The sequence below is a fragment of the Brassica napus genome, chromosome A7 (assembly GCF_020379485.1).
Source record: "Brassica napus cultivar Da-Ae chromosome A7, Da-Ae, whole genome shotgun sequence".
Taxonomy (NCBI): Eukaryota; Viridiplantae; Streptophyta; class Magnoliopsida; order Brassicales; family Brassicaceae; genus Brassica; species Brassica napus.
The window spans coordinates 15,720,796-15,743,760 of NC_063440.1; the positions used below are offsets into that span (position 1 = coordinate 15,720,796).

General features: G+C 36.3%; 6 protein-coding genes and 1 pseudogene across 8 annotated transcripts; 4 read left to right on the plus strand and 3 right to left on the minus strand.

Moving 5' to 3' along the window:
* The first annotated feature begins 1,682 nt into the window (after window positions 1-1,682).
* Window positions 1,683-4,789, plus strand: LOC106352658 (zinc finger CCHC domain-containing protein 8). 3 transcript variants are annotated; one of them, XM_013792286.3, is made up of 9 exons: window positions 1,683-1,886; window positions 2,270-2,411; window positions 2,540-2,621; window positions 2,756-2,831; window positions 3,093-3,173; window positions 3,248-3,384; window positions 3,554-3,809; window positions 3,888-3,951; window positions 4,041-4,789. In XM_013792286.3, the coding sequence occupies exons 2-9, from the start codon at window positions 2,270-2,272 to the stop codon at window positions 4,655-4,657; spliced, it is 1,455 nt and encodes a 484-aa protein (XP_013647740.2). In that variant the 5' UTR covers window positions 1,683-1,886; the 3' UTR covers window positions 4,658-4,789. The 3 variants fall into 3 exon arrangements, with proteins under 3 accessions (XP_013647740.2, XP_013647742.2, XP_048592873.1); XM_013792288.3 differs by having other exon boundaries at window positions 1,751-1,882; XM_048736916.1 differs by having other exon boundaries at window positions 1,766-1,886; window positions 2,220-2,411.
* A 951-nt stretch (window positions 4,790-5,740) lies between these two features.
* On the minus strand, window positions 5,741-6,524 carry LOC106356645 (putative invertase inhibitor). Its single transcript, XM_013796381.3, has one exon. It carries the CDS (start codon window positions 6,448-6,450, stop codon window positions 5,842-5,844), a length of 609 nt encoding a protein of 202 aa, XP_013651835.2. The 5' UTR covers window positions 6,451-6,524; the 3' UTR covers window positions 5,741-5,841.
* Window positions 6,525-8,982: 2,458 nt separating this feature from the next.
* Window positions 8,983-10,848, minus strand: LOC106352659 (thylakoid membrane protein slr0575-like). Its single transcript, XM_013792289.3, has 9 exons — window positions 10,487-10,848; window positions 10,367-10,413; window positions 10,168-10,270; window positions 9,989-10,075; window positions 9,754-9,837; window positions 9,620-9,673; window positions 9,456-9,536; window positions 9,283-9,328; window positions 8,983-9,190 (listed from the first exon to the last, which is right to left on the minus strand). The coding sequence occupies exons 1-9, from the start codon at window positions 10,775-10,777 to the stop codon at window positions 9,117-9,119; spliced, it is 867 nt and encodes a 288-aa protein (XP_013647743.2). The 5' UTR covers window positions 10,778-10,848; the 3' UTR covers window positions 8,983-9,116.
* Window positions 10,849-12,298: 1,450 nt separating this feature from the next.
* On the plus strand, window positions 12,299-14,664 carry LOC106352660 (putative E3 ubiquitin-protein ligase XBAT34). The gene is made up of 9 exons (XM_013792291.3): window positions 12,299-12,606; window positions 12,695-12,809; window positions 12,918-12,998; window positions 13,107-13,195; window positions 13,296-13,387; window positions 13,473-13,554; window positions 13,655-13,823; window positions 13,937-14,022; window positions 14,122-14,664. Exons 1-9 carry the CDS (start codon window positions 12,505-12,507, stop codon window positions 14,452-14,454), a joined length of 1,149 nt encoding a protein of 382 aa, XP_013647745.2. The 5' UTR covers window positions 12,299-12,504; the 3' UTR covers window positions 14,455-14,664.
* A 1,784-nt stretch (window positions 14,665-16,448) lies between these two features.
* LOC106355451 (amino acid transporter AVT6B-like) lies at window positions 16,449-18,473 on the plus strand. The gene is made up of 5 exons (XM_013795398.3): window positions 16,449-16,555; window positions 16,641-17,181; window positions 17,249-17,452; window positions 17,538-18,003; window positions 18,097-18,473. The coding sequence occupies exons 2-5, from the start codon at window positions 16,671-16,673 to the stop codon at window positions 18,236-18,238; spliced, it is 1,323 nt and encodes a 440-aa protein (XP_013650852.2). The 5' UTR covers window positions 16,449-16,555; window positions 16,641-16,670; the 3' UTR covers window positions 18,239-18,473.
* An 80-nt stretch (window positions 18,474-18,553) lies between these two features.
* On the minus strand, window positions 18,554-21,008 carry LOC106352661 (cysteine--tRNA ligase 2, cytoplasmic). The gene is made up of 8 exons (XM_013792292.3): window positions 20,734-21,008; window positions 20,580-20,643; window positions 20,336-20,497; window positions 20,082-20,252; window positions 19,730-20,011; window positions 19,534-19,659; window positions 19,235-19,453; window positions 18,554-19,145 (listed from the first exon to the last, which is right to left on the minus strand). Exons 1-8 carry the CDS (start codon window positions 20,904-20,906, stop codon window positions 18,789-18,791), a joined length of 1,554 nt encoding a protein of 517 aa, XP_013647746.2. The 5' UTR covers window positions 20,907-21,008; the 3' UTR covers window positions 18,554-18,788.
* A 506-nt stretch (window positions 21,009-21,514) lies between these two features.
* LOC106355453 lies at window positions 21,515-22,948 on the plus strand (annotated as a pseudogene).
* The last annotated feature ends 17 nt before the right edge of the window (window positions 22,949-22,965 follow it).

Here is a 22,965-nt window from a genome sequence, read left to right on the forward strand (position 1 = left end):
CAACACACGGTTCTTTCACATGGCTGTCCTTGCTCATCAAGCCGGAAATGCCATCACCCACTTGAGGAATGCTGGAGGGAATCATATTGATAACATGGTTCAGGTGAAGGATATGATATGCTCTTCTTCATTAATCATCTTGGGACTGACATGGATGTCCCCCTTTTATCAGTGGATCAAATCAGGGAAATCCACCCATACCGCTGTCCTAATTCAGCTATTGAAGCGATGATCCTGATCCCAATAGATGAGGAAATCAAAGAATTCTTTCTTCAAAATGCCTAAGAGAAAATTGTTGGGGCCTGGCAGCCTCCCAATTGAATTATTTACCGATGCTTGGGAAACATTGTTGATGTGATTTCCATTGCAGGGGTAAAAGTCATTTGTTTGATGAAGGATACTCAGGAAGTTCCATGGCACTACCATAGCGTTAATTTCAAAAGTTCCTGGTGATGATATGTTGACTCAGCTGAGACTTGTGTCGTTTTGTTCAACAGTATACAAGCTCATAGCAAGATTTACTAAAGAAGCGGATCAAATTGTTCATTCATTGCTCAGTGCAGTCAAATCAAGTGGGGTTCATCAAGGGACGTCTGCTCTGCGAAAATATTATTCTTGCTTCCGAACTAGTGTTGACTTCCATAAGATAGGGCTAGTAACTCATGGATGTCTTCAAATAGATTTGACAAAAGCTTTTGATAGTTTAATTGCTAGTTCATGCTGAACATCCTTATAGCTTTGGAGCTTCCGGTAATATTCATGAACTACATATGTGAGTGTATAACAACTCTGTCTTAATAGTATATGTATTAATGGAGAAAATTGATATCCACACTTTGCGTAGGGTGAGACGAGAGTATAAATTATATAATCAAAGTTTTCAATCCGGATTTCAGTCTAGTTTTGGTTATGTATTTTAGTTTATAAAATTAGATACCATATTAAAACTATTTTTACTTTCGTTTGATTCGTTATATAATGTCGGTTTTTAGTTTATTCGGTTTTATACGAAAAAAACTTAAATCATATTTACCTTTTATAGGATATTTTTTATTTAATACAAATGAGGTGTATATTTACAAATACAGATTTGAAGTCAACTTGTATAACACATTTATTAATTTGTTACTTGGACTACACTTTTTTACTAAGCTAATAAAAAAACTATCTGACTTCTAATAAACCGATGAACCATTTGATCCGGTATAGTATAACAAATAGTTGAATAATCAACTAAAATTGATTAGCCAACTAAAAATATATTAGATTATAGACTCATATGAAATATTCTTTATATATATAAATAAAATCATCTAAAGACGAATTATAATTACATAGAATTCAAAACGATAAAAACATATATGATTTGTCCTTGGAATTCATTATCTTTATATTCAAACATATATGTTTTGGACATGCGCTAACATACAATCTAAAACCAACGAAATATTGTTTTGTACATGACACTGCAGTTTATACAGAATAATGCAAACAGTTGAACAAATATATTTTGAGCATTACAACGTATAATTATCTTAACTAAACAATGCAAACAACTATTATTATAGTTTAGTATAAACAGCAACAAATCTGTTTTTGGTTCTATTTTAGCAAAAAAAAAATCCTAAAACTTGACTAATCCTTTATTCAATAAAAAATAAATTAGTTTCCCAATTAACAATGACCAACGTTTTGGTAAGCCTATAGTAAGGGGGTGTGTTGCGCAGCATAAGATTATTTTGACTCTTACGCTTAGGCGAATGAATAAAAAATATAGCCTTCCTTCCTTCCTTCCTTCCGGATCTCACAGATCTCTCTATCTATCTATCGCCATTGTTGCTGCTTCCTTCACTCCTCTCCTGCTTCCTTAAACTCGCGCTGAGTAGGTAACTAGAAAAGCTTCTGCGAAATCTTCGAAATCCTCTCCATTTTGTAAATAAGCAGAGGAGATTTTGCTGTTTCGCGTCGTTTCATCTTCCTCTTTTCAAAACAAAAAAATTACGAAAATTTCTCTACTTTAATCTTCGCATATGCCTTGCGTTTCGAATTCGACTAGATTCGAATTTTGAACCCTAATTTAAAAGTTAATAATGGCTTAAAGTTTGTGAATTTCTACAAAATATTGCTTGTGGCGTTAAGTTTGTTGATTCTCTTTACTGAATGATCTAAATCTTGTTTGTAGTCTGTTATTTAATGTGGCTGATACTCTGTCGTTTCAGGGCTTTTTTTTTATTTTAGTGATATAAAAGCTTTGACTTTTTGTTTAAAGATGGAAGCTGAGAGCATGGGAAGAGATTTAGATCTAGTGGAAGAGAATTTGATAACTGTGGGTGGCGAAATATCAGCAGAGCAGGTTGTGGCGGTAGATGAGAAACTGTGCATCCACAAGGAGACCGCTTTGGATGTTAGTTGTATCCTTCTTTTGCTTTTTTTTTTGATGGAAGGTTGCTTGCACTTGAATCATTGTTTGCTAAGTCAAGAGACTCCATGTCTGGTATTATGTTATCTTCTTCTGTTTTACCATAACTCCTTGTCACAGCTGATTTGGGTGTTACAAGACCCCAATCAGTGTCTGACCAACAGCAACCTACTGTCCATGTTACTTTTAAGCACTTAACCAGGTTAGATTCATAACTCTAACTGCATTTGGTTTCAAGTTGCAATGAAGTGATGCGTCCTTGTAAACTTTAAAATTATAATTGTCAAGTAGGTGTTATTATGTGCTTTACCATTCTCAATGGATTGTATCTTTCAGAGCTAGTAAGCAGAAGCTGGAAAGTTTATTACAGCAATGGTCAGAATGGGAGGCGGAATATACTTCACTGGCTCAGGTATCTCTGAATGGAGAAGGTCATTTACTCTCTTCTTAATTGGTATTTGTGGCCAATGTAACAGTGAATGTTATAACTTTTGATCAATTAAGATTCGGACATGAGGCCGAGAAAGTTTGCAAGAATCTGTTACTAGATTGAACCTACAATTTACTATACTTGTACGAGATATATGTTAGCCATATTAGCATTGAAGTAGAATTTTCTTCACATGTATGAGACTTTTAAGGTAGAATCTTTCATTGGTTTATATGCTCTCAGGATCAAGAACAGCCATTAGAATCTGGCGAGGAGACGTTTTTCCCCGCCTTACGCTTTGGATTGAAGAAGACGTCGTCTGTGGTGAGCTGTGTGAAAGTGTTATCAAAACGCTAATTGGAAGATACATGTCAACTGATACTTTCTTGCATATGCAGTCATTCTGGATCGACAATCAAACTGGTCCTAAGCCGTTGGAAGAGTTTGTCCTAGTGGAAAGTAGCACCACTCCTCTATATGACCGTAAATTTTCACTTGGTTCGAATTCAGCGGGTGGACCAATCAGCTTGCAAGGGTAAATCGAATCTAATAATGTCCTCGTGTTTCTAGTTTTACGTTCCATAGATTGTGATGCATCATCCTCTATTATGTTTTGCTCACATTATACTGTAGAATAACCTAACAATGATTGTGTTAAAGGTGGGTGCGTTCTTGTAACATTCCATGTCTTTCTATTGTTCCAGGGGAGTGGAGATTATTGATGATGATCCTCCACGTTGTTTCAATTGTAGCGGCTATAGTCATTCCTTGAGAGAATGTCCAAAGCCTTTTGACCGAGCAGCAGTTAATAGTGCCCGGAAGCTTCAGAAATCCAAACGAAATCAGAACGCTGGGTCTCGTCTACCATCGCGATATTATCAAAAAGCTCAAAGTGGAAAGTACGATGGCTTGAAACCAGGCACGCTTGATGCAGAGACACGCCAGCTTCTGAATCTTGGGGTAACTGTTTTGAACCTTTCGCTGTGTATAGTACTAGCTCTGTGTTGGATTCTAACTGTTTTGTTTCCTCTTGTGAAGGAACTAGACCCACCTCCATGGCTTAACAGAATGCGAGAGATTGGCTACCCTCCGGGATACTTAGGTAAGCTTTCCTGCTCTGTTTTACTATCGTTAGTGCTCATGCAAAAAGTACTTGAGCTCTCCTTGTTTCTTACTGTGCTGCGTTTCTAGCTCCAGAAGATGATCATATGTCTGGAATCACTATATTTGGAGATGAGATGGAGGAGACTCGAGAGGAAATAGAGAGTGAAGATGGCGAAATCTTGGAAAAAACCAACCCTCCTGAGCCACAAATGAAGATGACTGTCGAGTTCCCTGGGATTAACGCTCCATTGCCAGAAAACGCAGATGAGTGGCTTTGGGACGCAGCTGCTGCACCTTCGCATAGGAGCAGCAGAAGTAACAACAACCGATGGCAGCAGAGAACAAGCAGAGGACATGATTACAGAGACGATGATCAGCTCGGTTTTGAACCGTCTAGTTATCCTCCAAGGTATGGTAGTAGAAGTGATTACGGGTATGGCTCAAAAGATCGTAGGTCTAGATCAAGAAGCCCAATCATGGAAAGATCGCTAACCGAGAGAAGTAAGAGGGATTATTATTCTTCTCGTGATTCTGATTTCATGGACAGAGATAGAAACAAAGATAGGAACAGAGGATGGGACAGGGATAGAGACTGGGACAGAGACGATAGGAACAGAGACAGAGGAGATAGGGATAGGGATAGAGACTGGGACAGGGATAGGGACGATCGTGATTGGTCTTATAGATTAAGCAGCAGAAGATGAATGGTGAGGTTGTAGCTGTGTTTGTGTTGTGATTTGTTGTTGTATCATGTCAATGAATGTGTGGTAGCTTTTGTTTACTATTCAGATTTTGGATTTTGTTTGGGACAAGATATGATGAGACCGGTTTGGTTATGTCTTTTCCTATTAAACAATTTTTTTTCGCTAAAAGTATTAAACAAAGTTAGAATTAGGTTTTCACATTAAATTATTAGTTTAGAGATTTTTATCCTACTAAATAAACTTGGTTAAAAGGATCTTACCATTATAAATTCAGAAAGCTATGTTTAACTTCCAACCAGTGTATAGTTAGTATCTAGTATGTTGCTAGATCATTTACTTCCAACATGAATTATGAGAATACCCACTAGCGTATTAAAAGGATTATATCAGAAACACTAATATTTTGTTAATTTGTATGAAATCTTTTTAAATGAAAAGTTAATGTAACAACCATGCAATTTGGTGAGGCGAACATCGTCGTACGTGACTAAAATTATTTTGATATAAAGCGACTTCTTAACCAATTATTCCCCTATTTACTTATTTGGATTTTAGAAAAATAAGATAATGTTCTTGATTTGATTGACAGCTTAAATGAATTGACTTTTAGAGATTAAAATTTTGTGGTGTTCTTATAAGAAATCACTAAAAAAAAGCATGTTCGTTTGCTGAAAATATGTTATAGTAAAAATGTGATTTTTGATATTTTTGGAATGATTGTAAAATAAAATTTAAATACAATATGTTTCTTCATCTGAAATTTTTATCCAATGGTTCTATCTAATAAATGTATATTCATCATTTGCTATATTTTTACCGAATCATCTTTATCCAAATGTTTTAATTTAGTTCAGCCAAATCAATTCGATTGTTTTTGCTAGAGTTTTCAAAACTTATTTATTAGATAGTTTATCTGGATGATGTTCATTTCTGACATTGAACAAATATCAATACTCTGTTTTTTTTCAGATAAAAATATACAAACTTACATGTCCAAATTCTTGTGTAATTAACATAATACATCGAAGGAAATTATGTCTATCCAATGTTTTCTATATGTTGAAACAAAAATTTACGTAAAACAAACAATCCCTAAAATCTTTAGATCGTAACTATGCATTTACAAACATACTATTAGTACATATCATTTACTTGAAGAAAAATAAACTGAAAAATGCAACTAATCACAAAGACATGGATGTCACAGGAGAGATCATGTTGATGATACAAAGAGCAATCTCACCCAACTCAAACAACTTATAATTCCCACCGCCAATCGGAGACGTCCACGTCATCGCACCACCCCCACCGTCCCCGCCGTCTCTCTCCATAAAACCAGTCTCGCACGTCGTGGCGGCTTCCATGGCGGCGGTGACCATCATCTTTACAGTCTCTATCTCTCCCCTCGCAACAAAAACCCTCACGGCTTCTTCCAGTCTCCCCGCCGCGTCTTCGTAAAGCTCGAGGCAGTCACGAAGGCAAGCACGGCCGTAAACGTCGTCTTCGAATCCTCCTCCCTCACTCATTAGTTGTTGAATAGTGGAAGCTGTTGCGGTCGCGTTGTCGAGAGCTTGGAGCATTGGAGTTAGGGCAAGAAAAGAAAGATCGGTCGGAAGAAGTGGAGGAGGAGATATTGGAGAGTTGTTAAGAGAGGACATGCAGAAGTTGTAATCGAAGATCGTAGATTTGGATGCACATGTTTTGCAGGTTTCTTCGATCATATCATCCGTTGACTTTACTTGGAAGACAAGGAGAAGTAAGAAGGAGAAGAACAAGAGATGAGAGAGATCCATTTGTTTTTCTTTGTAATTGTGAAAGAGTGTAGGTGTTAAAAGGCTATTTTATTTGGTATATATATAGAGAATGAGTGTGTTACGTTGTCGTATCATGTTGTGGGAATATAAAGATGGATGAATGGATGGTTGAGTAAAGCATTATCAATGAGGGGTTTCACTTGCTTCTACTCTAGTACAATTATATCACTCAAGCGATTGGATCTGCATTATTGACTTTAGAACATTCCGCTTTACAACAACAAAAAAAACTATTGCAATTTTTTTTATCAAAGTTAATTTTATTATTGCACATCTGAAAATGACTACAAGTGGTGTGTTAATATTTTCACTGAAGTTTCAAGTAAATGGACATACTATTCTTTAGGTTTTCATCTCAAATACTATGCGGCGACCGCATTTAAGAATTGTAGAAACATGTGATGTGCGATGAAAATAGTGTATGTCCAAGATGTGTGATGAAAATTGAGATATCTAAGGCTGTAACTGGTTATCAGTTTATGGAATATCATGAATGAATGGAATTAAAAAAAATGGAATGTAGATGAATGGAATAAGGGAAGTTATGGTATAAAAAAAATTGAATTCCATTCCACTCATTCTACTTATTCATGAGCTTTTTTAACCCTGAATGTTTTATAACTACATTCCATTTTTTTTCAGACATTTCATAAGGAATCATTGGAATGAGATTTGTTTTCTATTCCATTCAAATGGTAAAAATTTTGGAATCTGCAGGAATAAGCCATTCCTAACAATTTCATTCCAAAAACTTGTAATCCAGTTGCACCCTAAAACATTTGACTCTGTTCAATGGTTTCCTAAAAAATTCATACATTGGATCAGACTGTATATCACGACTACGTCTGTCTTTTTCGGTGCAAATAAATGAAAGAATTAGCAGGATATTTTCAAAGTTCAAGACGTTTGAGACAATGATGTTCTCTCTCCTTACTTGTTTGTGCTGTGTATGAATGTGTTGTCCCATAGGATATATAAAGTTGTGCAGGAGAAGAGATCCAGGTTTCATCCACGATGCCAATCTCTCTCTCACACACACATTTTTGTTTTGTTGATGACTCAGATCTTTGTGAAACGTTCCAAATATTATAGAGGGTGCTCTCGAATAGTTTCTGTGAAATGATCGAGCAGTCCCAGCTAACGAATCACAATATCATTTTGCGCTCTTGGAATGTAGGAGATCTTGAAGTTCATGAAGCATATTTGAAGTGCTTGAATAACTTCTAGTTCTGTTGAGAAGTTTGGCCAAGCATGTGGATCCTTAATCATTGTAATCAGGTTCTCGTAATCTGTCTCCAAGTTCTGGCAGGTCGAATGTTGAAACATGCTCTCCATTATCCACCTTAGTGTCTCCAATTCTGAATGTAGTGCTGGCTCGCGCCTTCTTGAGTTTCGCGTTCCCATGAGTTGGATATTTTCCATGCTATCCTTCCATACCCATCCACTTCCAATGAATTGTGCTGTAAAGGTCCATAAATCATCTACCATACAAATATTACCCAAGCTTAAAACTTGTGGTTCTTCGACTGGGGAGAGGTATTGTCTCTTTTGCATTGTATCAAACTTGACACTCACTCTCTGTCTACATGACAAGTTCCAATAGGTCTCTATCTATACCTCTGAACAGTTTGTCATTCATACCCTTTCAAATATACCAAATAATCAAGGATAAGGGTTCCTACCGTTCTCCGGCTCTAAAATGTTATTTTTCCTGTAAAAGAAATAGTCTATATTGGCATATATATACTCGAGATAGGGAATGTCTAAGTAAATAGTTTTTTTTTACATCGAAAGGCTATTTTATTATCCAAATTTGAGGTAGTCTGGATAACTAAACTAGAATAATATAACCAATGAAATAAAATATTCTATAGAAAGACCTCGCAATCCTAGCTAATACAGTATATTTAAATGGTCTGAATAATGCTCTTTTTATTTGAAAATGTATTGTTCACTCCTTTAAAAAATAAAAGAATTAAAGGTTGTTGAAATACAAAATTCTAAAAAATAAAAGGATAAAGAACTGTTGAAGATCCTCTGAAGCAAGAAGTTTTGCAGCTAAAGAATGTTAAAGAAAAAACAATATAAAGAGGGGACTCCTCTGTTTATGAAATTCGTTCTTTTGATTGTTGTAATTCATAAACCCATGAGTATATGCGCGATCGTTGATCTACTCCACATTACCCGTGAGTGTAGACTGTATCAAGCATTCAAAGTTTTAATTGAGTTCTATAATTCAATAAAGAGTTCTGATTGACAATTCTTATCACATACAAGGTTCTTAGATCTTCTAACATATCTAAGATTCAGACCACACACCAACGAAAAAGATTTAGTAAAGGATGACAGTAACTTCAATTGAAGGTAAGATGATAGGTATTTGGATATCTGCTTCATTTCTCGGCTTCAGATGTGACACTGGTAGATCCCAAGTTCACTAAGGTTATAATTAACGTGTCAGCGTTAAACTCTAATCCTTAGGTTCTACACTAGTTATGAGGACTGGCCCGATGCTGAACTAATCATAAAGATTGACATATAATACACACGTAGCCAAAAAAGAGATATCTGAACTTTTTATACATATGATGATTATACAAAGTTGGTATACAAGAGCCAAGTGATCGTATATGCTTTGTTCATATTCAAGGGGTCGCAGAAGATGCAGAGACGTTAGAAATCAGTCTTACTTCATACAGATTCTCACTTTCTCCTTTACCTTTAAAACAAAAACATTAAGACAATTATTAAAGATTCAGAAATTCAATTTAAGACCTGAGAGCGTATTGATGAACTACTACCACTACTTACCAACTTCTGCAGTGATGTTTGGTCCAAAGAACGAAGTGAATTTCGCCTATGAAAAAAAAAACAGAATGTTTTCAGCTAATTTTATGTTCTTGTACTTTTTAGAGACTACATTTGATGAAAACAAAAGATAACTAAGCTAATATGTTCCCTATGTGTTCTGTCTTAAATCTTACCTGTCTTTGTTCGAAATCTGACAACTTGAGAGCTTTGGCCTCAAATACAAGGACCAGGCAGTAACGACCATCGGTGAGGACCTGAAAAGATGATCCGGGTAAGTTAAGTTTCATCGGTCGGTCAATGTCCATGTCAAATGCAAGTAAGCAAACGAGAAATACACCTCTTCCTTTATCATGGTTAAGATAGGTGCACTACGTCTTGGGATTCCTCCGCCCTAATAATCGAAAGAGCGGTTAAAGCAGATGTATAGAAAAGCGTGTGTGTTTTTGTTTCAGTATAAAATAAGCTTAGTACCAGTCCATACTGAAAGATCCGTTTCAGTGCTTCTTCCAAATGTTGTTCATCTCCATAACGGTATCTCGTCACATCATTTCTCACCTGATAAAAAGCAAAACACTCTTCAAGACCACAAACGCTTGGGATACTAATTATTTTTTAGCCTAGGGCAGTTCTCTCAGATAGATTTTTTTAAGTTTTTGTCACAAAAATAGACTTCAAAAACTAAAATGGCATCAGAAGTACAAAGTACCTGGGTTAAAATAGGAGTAGCAGAGCTCTCCCTAAGCTTCACCGCATCTGCATAACTCAAGCAAGGAACTGGTTTGAGTTCTGCGTACTGCAAAGGAACCAAAGAAAGAAATGAACAACTCTGAACACACAAGTCAAATTTCAATATCTCGTTACAGTAGAGAAGAGATGACATGGTACCTTGAGTGCCATACCGATAATAGCAAGAGGAAATCCATAAGTAAGCATAATAGCAGACCACTCAGATCCAGGAAGGATGTTAAAGTATGCCCCGAAACCGTAACTGCAAGATTATAACACAATCCCACAATGAAAACACAAACACACTTCACTATAGCCGCAAGTAAGCAAGCAAAGAAATAAAGAAAGAAACTCTCACGAGAGGAGCGAGACCCCGAGACCTAGCCCAATAACACCAAATGAAATCTGCATATATCGAAGTTTCATGAGAATCTTTATTTTATTTTTTTCAAAAAAAAAAGGCGGTTGACAACAAAACCTTGGCTAGGGTGAATTCATCATCAGGGATCAAAGTTTTATCACCGGAAGCCACCACGGGAGGAGAGGAGCTCGTGGAGTCAGCAGCTCTTGCCAAGAAACCGAGCCTCAGAGTCTCTCGTTTCAGCTTCGTCTCCGGGACGTGGAGCCATCTCTGCTGTTTCGTTTGTGAAGACGAAACCACGGGTAGATTCTCATGGCGATGGTCGTAGAGACCTGATCGCCGGTTGTTTTGACGACGGAGATGGTAGGGTAAGACGGTGGTTCCCGAAGCTGCCGATATAGATCCCATTTCTTCTCCTCTCTGTGTGTAGCTGTGGGAAGAGAGTAATGTGAGGCTGAGGCAAAGTCATGGCCACGATTTCTCTTAGTCCATTCTGATTTCGGTTTACGCAAACCGGTCTAGCTTTTCATCGACCGTTATTCGTAACCGGTTTTCACTAAACCAAACGAACTGGCCGCCAATATTCCGGTTCAAGTGTTTCTTCTTTTTGTGCAACTGGTTTAAGTGTTTAATGACGCCAGCAGATTCACACCATTCCTGTTGCTGGTTTACGAAAACCAGGTCAATTCATTCAGTACTATCCGGCTGTTTTGGTTCGGTTTCTTCACTATAGAATATATGGATTATGGGTGTTTAAAAAAAAAGAAAAGAATATGGATTATGGACTCCTACTTGTCGACTCGAGACTAATTCGTAGGCTTACAGTTATGGGTTCGGGTTCTAGATTTTTTTTTGGATTTTGAGTTCAGACCTCATTTAAATTTTATTTTAACATGGATTGGATCAGTGGACTGTTTGTACTAGAGACAAAAATATCAAAAACATTAGTAATCAGTAAACCGCTGAAAATCTATAAATGTACTTGAAAATCACTCAAAAATATTTTTACCATAGTTTCTTTGGTTACATCTTCAAATATGTTTTTTCGATAAAAAAATAAGATAATTACTGATGCATGATGTGATTTCATAATATTGTCTTGACAATCATCATTTATGAAAAACATCTCAACGGTTACGGTAACAACATGTAAATTCAATGATAACTTCAAAAGCTTATAATCAAATTTTAAGAAAGATATTTCTAATCACCTGAAATAGATCTCCAAAATATTTTAAATCAGCTCCCATTTCATCTTCTCATACATTATCAATATAAATGCCAAATTGTTTCTTAAGTGATATGCAATCGCAAAACTAAAATTCCCATGGACACTATTTATGGATTTAATAATTAATTTAATAAAAAATATAATATAAATTAAGATGGACCAACCTATTTCTCTAAAAATTCTGAATTTCATTCTCATGATGATACGTGACTACAAAATAATGTTGTAATGTTTCTCAATTAATATATAAGGAATTTTTATACTTACAACCAAACTAAAACTCAAATTTATATAATTAAAATTTAGACAAATTGTAAACTTGTACAGTGAAACATCTATAAATTAATAATGTTGGGACTACACCAAAACTATAATTTTTTTATTAATTTAAAGAGATATTAATTTATCGATATACTAATTGAAACAAAAACCCAATTTGAAACTATAAAATTATATTATTTTATAGAGATTTTTATTGTATATTAATTTACACAGTATTAATTTAAAGAGATTATGATTTATTCAAGTTTAATTGAAAAACAAGAAAATCAAATTTGTGGTTTTAATCTGGTAACTATTTCTGGTTTCTTACCGAACAATTTGAAAGTAGAATAACCTTATCCAAAACACGGACTGGAAGTCCTATCATTTTTTTCATTTTTAAAAGTCTATCATTTTGCTCCAAAAAAAAGTCTATCATTTTGTCCTGAGTCAACTCGTTACTTTCTCCGACACTTCATCGTTTAGAAAAAGAGAAAAGAAAATGAGGAAAGTTCTTGGTGTTTCGTTAGTAGTTTCCTTTTACCTATTCTACATATTTGTTCTTTTCAAAGAATTATTCTATATATATATATCCCTATCTTCTCAGTTTAATCATCTTGATTTAAACCATATTCTTGAGTAAATGGGACAACAACAGTTTAAAGACGAGGTACTATTTCAACATGTGAGTCAGAACGATGTCGAAGGTATCAAATCCCTTTGCCATGAAGGTGCAGGACTCGAGGTTTTTCATCTTTCTACTCCATCCTCTCATATTTATACTTGTAAAGAAGGAAGAACGCCATTAAACTGAATGTGTGTTTTGGATGTAGTGGTCTGATAAAGAAGGAAGAACGCCATTAATTTTAGCTTGTGCTAACGCAAAGCTATATGATGTAGCAGAAACTCTGCTCGAGTTGGGTTCCAATGTCAATGCTTATCGTCCCGGTAATTATTATTATTATTATCAAGATCAAGAATCAATAATCTTCTTACTTCCCCCATTTTTCTCTTTTATGTTTTGAAGAGTTTGTATTTTAACTTTGTTGATATCAGGTTGCAATGCAGGGACTCCTCTGCACCATGCTGCAAAAAGGGATCTTGAAAACACGGTTAAGTTACTTCTTTCTCACGGTGGTAAGTTTTTTAAATCTCTTTCTTGCCAATTTTCCGACAGAAAAGTTCTTTTAGCAGTCTATTTATGGTGTTTCATTTACATTTACATAATGGTTTTTCTTCTTGCAGCAAATCCATTGGCTTTGAATGACGATTTTCAGACACCTCTTGATGTTGCTAGGGATAACGGTCACAGCGATGTTGTACGCGCAATCGAGGTATGCTAGTAACACCTATATCATATTTTATAGAATAGATGAGTAATCAACATGAAACATTTTCATGATTTATAACTCTTTAAGTTGTTTGATTATGCAGAGTCACATCTGCTTGTTCTCTGGCTGGATGCGTCAATTTTATGGCACCAGCTTTCAGGAATTATTTTCTCCTCAGCTTCTTTCAAGAAGAGTGTGAGTATCCATTTTGTTTTTGTTTCTTATCTTTCTTCTTGTTGCACATGAATATGAATTTGCTTTTGGACGTGTGTTTTTGCAGATGGGTAGTTATCGTACCAACTAGTTCAGGAAACCCCACAAAGCCTTTGAAGTTGGAGTTGGTTGTGTATGCTAGTCTTGAGGTACAAAAATTTCATTCTTTCTCTTCTGAAAATATGATTTGTTTCCAAGTTTTGATATTACTATACTTATGAAACTGTTATGATGTGTCTATATAACTAGGATGCACAACCCATAGCGGTGATGCCTTTGTGGAAAGCCAAGTTGGAGGAGCCGAGATCGGATCAGTCCGATGCTTCAGTGATTATTGTTGATAACTCCTCAAAGCGCAAGAAGCAGAGAAGAAGGGGATACATTTCTCACGCGAGGCGTTGGGCTCAAGTCGATAGGCGTAAGTGTACATAGTTTTGTCTATTATTGCTTGAAAAATAGTTAGAAACCAACCATAGAAAGCTTTTCTTCTTTAACACCTAATTTTTTTTTTTATTAATATCAACTTTCCAGAAATGCGCCTTAAGCTGGCAGCAGAGACCAAAGGTGACATAAAACAGCTGAACTGGTTTTGTGAGGCATGTAAAGGAACTCCACAGGTATATTTTTTTGCCATAATGATACAATTTAGGAAGTGAAGATAATTGCTATTTGTGTGTCTCTCTGACTCATTTGATACTAATTGGAAATTTATACAGCCAATGAATCTTCCAATGTTTCTGCAAACAACTGAAAAGATCATTTCCAATGAGCTTACACCATCAGTTCCTCTACTGAGAGTTGCGGTAGAAGTAGAAGAGGGTTCTGTTCACTATCCATCATTCCCGTCTACAAACTTTGAGAGTAAAGAAGGTAGTGGAGGATCTGGAGTGTGTGTGATTTGTGTGGATGCATCAGCGGAAGCAGCATGTGTGCCTTGTGGACATGTCGCTGGATGCATTTCTTGCTTGAAAGAGATCAAAAACAAGAAGTTGGGATGTCCTATATGTCGTGCTAGCATCGATCAGGTCATTAAGTTATATCATGTTTAAACAATAAAAAAAAGACCAAATGTATCATCTTATCTCACCATTCACGTCCCCGTCCACCGGCTTTGTTCACGACTCATGTATCGCTTGTCTTTGTTCTTTTTTTGGGCTTTGTTGGTTTTGGGTTTTTGTTTGCTATATTCTTATTTAATTGAGCGCACGATTGTTGTTGACATCTATTATTGAATAAAATCCCTGGATTTCTTCAGTTCATTTCATGTTAACGGCTATTCTTTGCAAATCAACGTCTTTCAAGAACCTTCATCCATTCTAAGGAATCAACGTAGTCCAACAACTATTCCTCTTGGAATCAGTGATCCTTGAGTTTATCCAGCTTGACTCTGCGCCCAACTATCTCCTACTTTTTACTTTATGATGTTTTTTGGTAAGATAACTAAAACCATATAAGTATAAATATGATAAAGTTCATATACTTTTAGGATTTTCAAAATCTGAAAAGAAACTTGAGTACTTTATAGATATTAACCTCATGAAACAAGCTCAAAAACTGACTTTTGAGCAATCAATGACCTTTCAGACAATATGGAGAAGCAGCACAAAATCTTAATCATCTTTATTTTGGATGCACATTTTCAAAAGAAGTTTGGCAAATAGCTTCACTAAAAACTGTAATAGGTGAACCTTGTGCAGTATATCTCCGCTTTCATGTTTACTAAACCTTAAGCTGTCATTTCCTCATCTAGGAAACTGAAACCGTATTTCCACAAATACAAGACCTGGCGTCGGTGGAGTATGTATGGGTTTCACCGACAATGAAACTGAATACGAATATTTCCACAAACACAAGTCTAAATATTTATACTCTACACTATTATAAACTATGTGTCCTTATCCAATTATGAGTACATACAAAGCCAAGTCTTATCTTATGGAAGTGGCATCACTTCAAAATTATATAGGTAAATACTTTAACTCATGCTTCTGCAAATGCACTTTTTCAAAGTATTTATTAAGAATAATATTTCAGCCTATCCCTTTCTTGCAGGTCCAAGTACATACATTGGGATTGATATAAACATGTAGTTCAATCTTCAAGCACATATCTTGGTTTGATTCTTTCAGTTATTTTAGATAAAATATATGGCATTTCAGGTAATATATGGGGTAACTATGATGATTTGGATAAAAACCTTGAATAGTTTTGATTATTTTAGATATTTCGGATAAAAATATCTCGACAATTTCAGATAAAAATGTCTGGATAATTTTAGAAAATTTTTGGATAGTTCAAAAATATTTTTTTGATAATTTTCCTTTCAAATGCTTTCAGATTCTTTTAAATTTAATAGATTTTTAAATTATCTATATTATATATATATATATATATTTATATACATATTTCTTTATATTTTATATATTTGGTTACCCGCTTAGTTCTTAGTTTGATTCCAGTTTGATTTGGTTATTTCAGATATAAAATTTGGTTTCGTTCTACTTTCAATCATTTCTGTTCCCTTTTGGGTCTCAATTTTCGGTTCTGATTTTTTTTACCGAGACCTAATCCTACCAACATATTTATCAAATTTGTTTCTTAAGAATTATCATAAAGATCTCCAGACAAAAGGGCAGAAGAAAAGCAACATTAATTCACATATACAATAGACATCAACTAACATTGACTTAGAAACTAAATTCCACATTGACTTAGTGAACATATGCATCCCAATCCAAGAATTTTTAAACTCTATGTTTCATACGTTTACGATTCTAGATCAAATACATAAAAAGACATACATATTTATGTAAATAATAATTTATATTATTTATCAAAATTAATATACAAGGACGTAAATATTAGTTCATATAATATTTATGATTTTACTCTAAAAAAATTAAAATAAAATAATTTCGTAAGAAGGTTTTTTTGTGTATTTTCGTGTTATATGGAGAAAAAATGGTATTTGAGATTTTTTTTTAAAAAAAGAAAAAAAACCAGCAGAAAATAGAGATTGGTTCAAAAGGTCGTTATATATAATAGCTTCAGCGCCAACAAACAATCAGTCACGAAACTATAACTAACTTCCCTCTCTGCCTTCACCTTCCTTTCAATCATCTCCACTGTTTCCAGATTCGCTTGAACAAGGTAGTTTCGATTCTCGTCTTCTTTCTTTCTTCCCATTCCAGAGATTGCGACGCTGCTCATATCTTTGTTGATTCTTCTTGTACAGTAGTATCTCTCTAGCCTCATCGAAGAAACAATGTCGTCGACTACAGATGAAGAAGTCCAGAACGATCTTAAAGATCAACTGGTGCAGAGATCAGAGAGTGACGATCACGCCGAGTTCAAGGGAGCTTCATTCACCGGAGCGGTACTCAACCTCGCAACAACGATCATCGGTGCTGGTATCATGGCTTTGCCCGCGACGATGAAGATCCTCGGACTCCTTCCCGGCATCGTGATGATCGTTCTCATGGCTTTCTTGACCGACAAGACGCTTGAGATCTTGCTCAGGTTTAGCGGAATCGGGAACGCGAGCTCGTACGGTGCTTTGATGCAAGATTCTTTCGGTAGACCTGGAAGGATCGTGTTGCAAGTCGCTGTTCTTGTTAGCAACATTGGAGTTCTGATCGTTTACATGATCATCATTGGTGATGCTTTTGAGGATATGCTTAAAGAACGGCTTGGGAAGAGCTGGTGGGACCAGAGAACTATCGTTCTTCTCTTCACAACATGTGTCTTTGCTCCATTCACAGCCTGCAAGCGGATTGGTTAGTAAAGTAGTACAATGTGTTGCTTACTTCTCTTAGAATTTTGATTTATGCTTCTTCATTGCAGATGCTTTGAGATTCGCATCTGCCACATCACTTGCTCTAGCGGTTCTTTTTCTTGTCATCACTGGGGGAATAGTCGTTACAAAGTTTTTAAGCGGTGGTTTGATGAAGCCAAAACTGTTGCCAAGTTTCACTGACTTGTCATCGGTCTTGAAACTCTTCACCGTTGTTCCTGTGCTTGTCAACGCATTCATTTGTCATTCTAACGGTAACAACAACAACTCAAAAACACGCTTCTTTCTCTGCTATGTTTACATTTAAACAAGAACTAATGTTTTTTTATATGTTATCAGTCCACAATATACAGAACGAGCTTCAAGACTCCACTCAGATCAAACCTGTTGTGCGATCATCGCTTATCATGTCCTCTTCTGTTTACATAGTGACAAGCTTGTTCGGATACCTCTTGTTCGGTGAATATACTCATGAGGATGTTCTGAAAAACTTTGATACCCATCTTAAAATCCCTTATGGTCCGGTTCTCAGTGATGTAGTCAGAGTCAGCTATGCAGCTCATCTCATGCTTGTCTTCCCTATTATCTTCTATCCTTTGCGGGTTAACGTGGACGGTCTCTTTTTCCCCACGGCTCCATCGCTTACCACCTCTAATCTGAGGTTTCGCTCCATCACTGCGGGTCTCATTGCTGTAATCTTTGTTGGTGCAAACTTCATTCCAAGCATCTGGGATGCTTTTCAACTCATTGGAGCTACAGCTTCTGTCTGCATCGGTTTCATTTTCCCTGCTGCTGTCATCTTAAAGTAAAAAAGTCCTATATATATTGCTTCATTAGATAAAAGACGACTGGTTTGGTAACCTGATGGATCATTTTATCTCTTTTGTGTTTGTTGCAGGGATCGTCATAACCGAGCGACAAAGATGGACAAGACTATAGCCATTTTCGTGATAGTCCTTGCGGTTTTCTCCAATGCAATCGCCATGTACAGTGACGTTTGCGCCTTACTCAACAAGTACAAATCCACATTTCCAATGTGAGAAGATTGGTTTGGTTTTGTTTGCTTCTCTCTTACTCTACGTGTAACCAAAAAAGAGTTATTAGTTCTGAACAGCATTATGAATAAAGTAGATAGGAGATAATATGTTTCTTTTACTGTAAAAAAAAACTTGAGAAATGTAAAGATGACCCCTGTGATGTGATTTTGATCTTGTTCAACTCTTAGAACATTATTTTGTTACAGCTGATATAATAAAAAAGTCAGGTGCGTCCATGTATTCTCACTAGATTTTTTTTGCCTTATGCTTTCTTGAAAATGGTTCCAATCTTAGATCATATTTGGCTCTAGAACAATATCCAAAGTAAAATATTGTTAATTGATATAGTTTGTCATTGTGATACAAGTTTGGCTCTAGAACAATATCCAAAGTAACTGATATAATTGTCACTGTGAATCTTTAAGATACAGACGAAAAAAACAGCAACAAGTGTCTATTAGGAGTCATTGGGACAACTCAAAACAAAACAAAAGAGTTATAAAGAAACAGCCTTAAACAAAAGGCTAGAAGAAGAAGAATAAAGGGATGACTTTTAGGAAGTTGACTTATCTCCATCGCTGGAATTAGCCTGAGAAGGGAAGCATGGCCTCCACACAGTCTCTTTGCCAATATCCATTAATGCTATTCCTTGAACAGTCAATTCTGCTCTGATCTGATCACTTTTCTCAAACTCTTTGTTCTGCCGCGCCGTTATCCTTTCTTCTATCTTCTGTTCAATGTCTTCTTCGCTCAACCCTGCTCTTGTTAGTGTTTTCTGTTTCATTTCTTTCAGAATCTCGGCATAGCTCAGAGTTGTGAGCAAACCAAGCACATCGAGAACTTCCCTGGCTGCTTTCTCAATCTCAACGAGTGACACAAGCATGGACAATCGCTGTTTCTTCTGCATTTTCTGATTTTTTTTGGCAAAAGAAACAAGACAAGTTTGGTATGTAATGATTATTATGAATGGTTAAGTGGCACAAAAGAAAAGAAGAAAACCTTGAGCTTGCCGATGGAAGCGTTGATGAATTTCAATGCATCTTGGTAAGCACCCGTGAGTATATGGGCAGTATTTAAATCGTCCAACATCTTTGCTTCAAACTCACTTTTGAGCTTGTTAATGACGTCTTTGGCTTCTGCAGTCTGTTGAGCTTTTCCACCGTCTTCAGCCATTGCTTCTCGATATGGCAAAAGGGCATCATCAAGATCTTGCAATGTCTAATAAACAAAGATGAGAGAGGTTACAGTCAGAAGTGAATATAAATCATCACTTTAAAAATGCCTAAGCCGTACTGCACCTGATAAACATAATACAAAGCGTCTGACGAACTGTCTAGCTGCGACGCTGAGAAACTCAGAGGAGACCGGTAGTGTGCACTCATCAAGAAGTGCCTCAGAGCCAAGGGATGGTAACTTTCTGTGATCTACACAGATTGAAACAAAAGACTGTTAACAACTCTGCGTTCAAGCCATGAGAACATTCAAGAAACATACTTCTCTGATTGTTTTGAAGTTTTTCTTTGACTTGGCCATCTTCTCGTTGTTAATAGTGACATGCCCATTATGCAACCAGTAGTTAACACCACCATCCTCACATGCGGCACATGTCTGAGCAATCTCGTTTTCATGGTGGGGGAATTTAAGATCTGCACCACCACCATGAATGTCAAATCTGGGAGACAGATAATGAGCACTCATGGCACTGCACTCGATGTGCCATCCCGGTCTTCCTGGACCCCACGGGCTCTCCCAACTTGGCTCATCAGGTTTTGCAGCCTGCAACAACGTAATGTTCAAACCACACATCATCATAAACTCAAAGTTACAAAGGTTTCGATTCTCAAACCTTCCAAAGTGCAAAATCAGCAGGGTTACGTTTTCTGGAATCAACAGCAACTCGCTCGCCAGCCCGGGTATGTTCCAGGAGCTGACCCGATAGCTTACCATAGTTGGGAGATTTGTCGACAGAAAAGAACACATCGCCTTCCACAACATACCCACAATCTTTCTCAATGATCTGTAAACAGGAAACCATAAAGAAATAATCTGATAAAGAGACAGAACAAACAAACAAACAAAAGGGAGAAGAAGCCTTTTAACCTTTTGAATCATGTCAAGAATGTGATCCATATGGTCACTGACACGAGGCTGGTGGGTAGGAAGGAGGCACTGAAGAGCACCCATATCCACCAAATACTCCTCGCAAAAGCGATTACTCAACTCTAACGGGTTCTCCCCACTCTCATTAGCACGTATGATTATCTGCAGAGATTTCATTTTAATTGTAATAAAAGCAAGAAGATTCATAAATGTCATAACTCATAAGACAAAAAAAAGATCACACCTTGTCATCAACATCTGTGAAATTCCTCACGAAATTAACTTCGTAACTCAAATGCTTCAAGTATCTGCATAACACGCAAACCTCATATGCAAAAAGACTCAAGCTTTACCCAAGAAGAATTGAAATGATGGATCTAAGAAGGTTAAGGAGAGACCTGTAGAGAACGTCGAAGGAGACGGCGGCGCGAGCATGGCCGATGTGGCTGAAATCGTAAGCTGTGATTCCACAGACGTACAGTCCGACCTTTCCGGGAGTGATCGGAACAAAATCCTCCTTCTGCTGCGTCATAGTGTTGTACAGCTTCAGCTTCATCTTCTCTGCATCCATGTCTCTCACTCTCACAATCGCCGCCACCAACAATTCGACGGCCAGGGTAGGAAAACGACTGTGTTTAAATACCCTTCCTTTTCTTCCTGTGGGGCTGTTACTTTATTTCAACAGTTACTGTCGTTCGTTCTTTTTTTTAACTATGTGTTAATTTATTGGGTGAATTTGTAAAAATGTACATATTTGTTGGAGATAAATTGTACCCTTTAACCAGTGTTTTTAAAACCAGACCAACCTGATAGTTGAACCGGATTTGACCATGAACCGGTTACATAGCTGGATTGGATCTAATAATTGGTTTGACCATGAACCGGTCACGTAACTGGATTGAATCTCAAAGTAATTAAATTGATAAAAACATTAAAACAATTAAAAACCTATAAACCATTCATATAAACATAAAACTAATTTACATTTATAATGTTTCATTTATATTTTAATTATGTATCATATTTATTAACATTACTTTTAAATTTACACACTAAAAATATATTAAACCAGATTACTAAATCAGGTTTGACCCGATCAAACTATATTGAATCGTGACCCAAAAATTATTCGGTTCAACTTCCGGTCTGATTTTAAAAACACCACCTTTAACGAAGTCCATGAGTTTGGTCTATTCTCAACTGGTAAATCAAAAATAATTCAGTCCAAAACAACTCGGCCAACCGATTAGATTAGATCAGATCAAACTATATAAAGAAAAATCAGGATTTTGTGAATATAAAGAAAAAAGAAGACACAAGAGAAAAAGCATTCAGAAAATCAGAGGGAAGACAGACAGGTAGGGTAGAAGTAGGTTTATCTTTGATTATTTGTTTTTGCTGGAAACCTTGTTATTTTCTCTTTCTTTTCGACCAAACTCTTTTGTAACTCATCACCTACTTAATCAATACGACGTCTTTCAAATAACACATCATCGTGTTTGCATACCCTTAGCATGGTGGTGTCAATTATGAAACTTATGTGAATCCAGATACTTCCATGTCTAGGAACTGTCCATGCCGTAACTGCCTCCTCCACAATTTCATTGGTTTGGTATGTTCGTTCAAAACGTATTGCAAGTTTATATCTTTGTCTCACTCTTATATTGCAAAATTTAGGAAGCTTACTTTTGTTTTTGTATGTGTTTTTGAAGTATGCATCAGTATTTAACAAAGGTGGGATGCATCCAATACCTTCAACTGTTGAGGCTGCTTCAGTGATGATGAGTTCCACAGTTTCACTTGATGACTCATCTCTCTCTGATTTGTATCATTCTCTTCCAAGGCCGTCGCCTTACCATGCTGAGGTAGTTCCTTTTTGCTAAGGGCTCGAGCCATTCAGGTGAAGAAGCAGAACTCTTAAGAGGTGATACTGAAATGAGATCTGAAGTTTTAGGTGGTGTGTAACAAAGAAAGTCTACGAAGGTGGTTCTAAAAAAGCGTATTCGAAAGATTCACCCACCAATGAAACATCGAAAATGATCCTAGAGATAGAGCTTTCTTATGCAGATTCAGATGATGAGGATATGTTCCTAACCTGCCTTGATGGTTAAATTAAAAATAACTCTTTGAATCAGTTTGTATACATCTCTTTATGCTTATTACCACATCAGTAAGAGTGGGTTAGGTTACTAGTCTGAGCAATTAGGCCACTAAGAGAACTCTAGTGAATTTTGAAGCAGAGGATTAGGTTGCTTGTGTAGCAAACTTTGAGTGTGGATTTTTAGTAAGCTTGCATGTGCAGATTACACACCAGATAAATCGAAAGATAATTTACCAAGTGTTCTCACCATTTCCAGCTTAGCTGTATTTATGTAAATTATGAATGGATGGAGAGAAGTGAAACATGTCATGTCTGTGGAAAGGTAACTTGTTGCTTTCGACAATGTTTCAACACTTGGGATATGGTCGAATATTCCATCAATATCCTTCATAGACACTAAAGTGTACAATCTAATTGTTGCATGTGATGGCAATGGCATATGATGAAATTGGCTAAGGGAAGAAGAAAAGGCAGTGAGTCTTTGCATAATTCAGAGACAAATCACTTGTACATAAATCTTCTATGAAAT

Coding starts and splice junctions, on each gene's coding strand:
- LOC106352659 (XM_013792289.3), bottom strand. CDS start 10,777: ATGGGATCTATATCGGCAGCTTCGGGAACCACCGTCTTACCCTACCAT. Junction 10,414..10,486: donor ATGAATTCACCCTAGCCAAG/GTTTTGTTGTCA, acceptor CGATATATGCAG/ATTTCATTTGGTGTTATTGG. Junction 9,329..9,455: donor CAGATTTCGAACAAAGACAG/GTAAGATTTAAG, acceptor TTTTTTTCATAG/GCGAAATTCACTTCGTTCTT.
- LOC106352661 (XM_013792292.3), bottom strand. CDS start 20,906: ATGGATGCAGAGAAGATGAAGCTGAAGCTGTACAACACTATGACGCAG. Junction 20,012..20,081: donor CTGATTTTGCACTTTGGAAG/GTTTGAGAATCG, acceptor ACGTTGTTGCAG/GCTGCAAAACCTGATGAGCC. Junction 19,660..19,729: donor ACTTCAAAACAATCAGAGAA/GTATGTTTCTTG, acceptor CAATCTGTGTAG/ATCACAGAAAGTTACCATCC.
- LOC106352658 (XM_013792286.3), top strand. CDS start 2,270: ATGGAAGCTGAGAGCATGGGAAGAGATTTAGATCTAGTGGAAGAGAAT. Junction 3,385..3,553: donor GGACCAATCAGCTTGCAAGG/GTAAATCGAATC, acceptor CTATTGTTCCAG/GGGAGTGGAGATTATTGATG. Junction 3,810..3,887: donor GCCAGCTTCTGAATCTTGGG/GTAACTGTTTTG, acceptor CCTCTTGTGAAG/GAACTAGACCCACCTCCATG.
- LOC106352660 (XM_013792291.3), top strand. CDS start 12,505: ATGGGACAACAACAGTTTAAAGACGAGGTACTATTTCAACATGTGAGT. Junction 13,555..13,654: donor TTGTGTATGCTAGTCTTGAG/GTACAAAAATTT, acceptor CTATATAACTAG/GATGCACAACCCATAGCGGT. Junction 14,023..14,121: donor CATGTAAAGGAACTCCACAG/GTATATTTTTTT, acceptor AAATTTATACAG/CCAATGAATCTTCCAATGTT.
- LOC106356645 (XM_013796381.3), bottom strand. CDS start 6,450: ATGGATCTCTCTCATCTCTTGTTCTTCTCCTTCTTACTTCTCCTTGTC.
- LOC106355451 (XM_013795398.3), top strand. CDS start 16,671: ATGTCGTCGACTACAGATGAAGAAGTCCAGAACGATCTTAAAGATCAA. Junction 17,453..17,537: donor ATTCATTTGTCATTCTAACG/GTAACAACAACA, acceptor ATATGTTATCAG/TCCACAATATACAGAACGAG. Junction 18,004..18,096: donor CCTGCTGCTGTCATCTTAAA/GTAAAAAAGTCC, acceptor TGTTTGTTGCAG/GGATCGTCATAACCGAGCGA.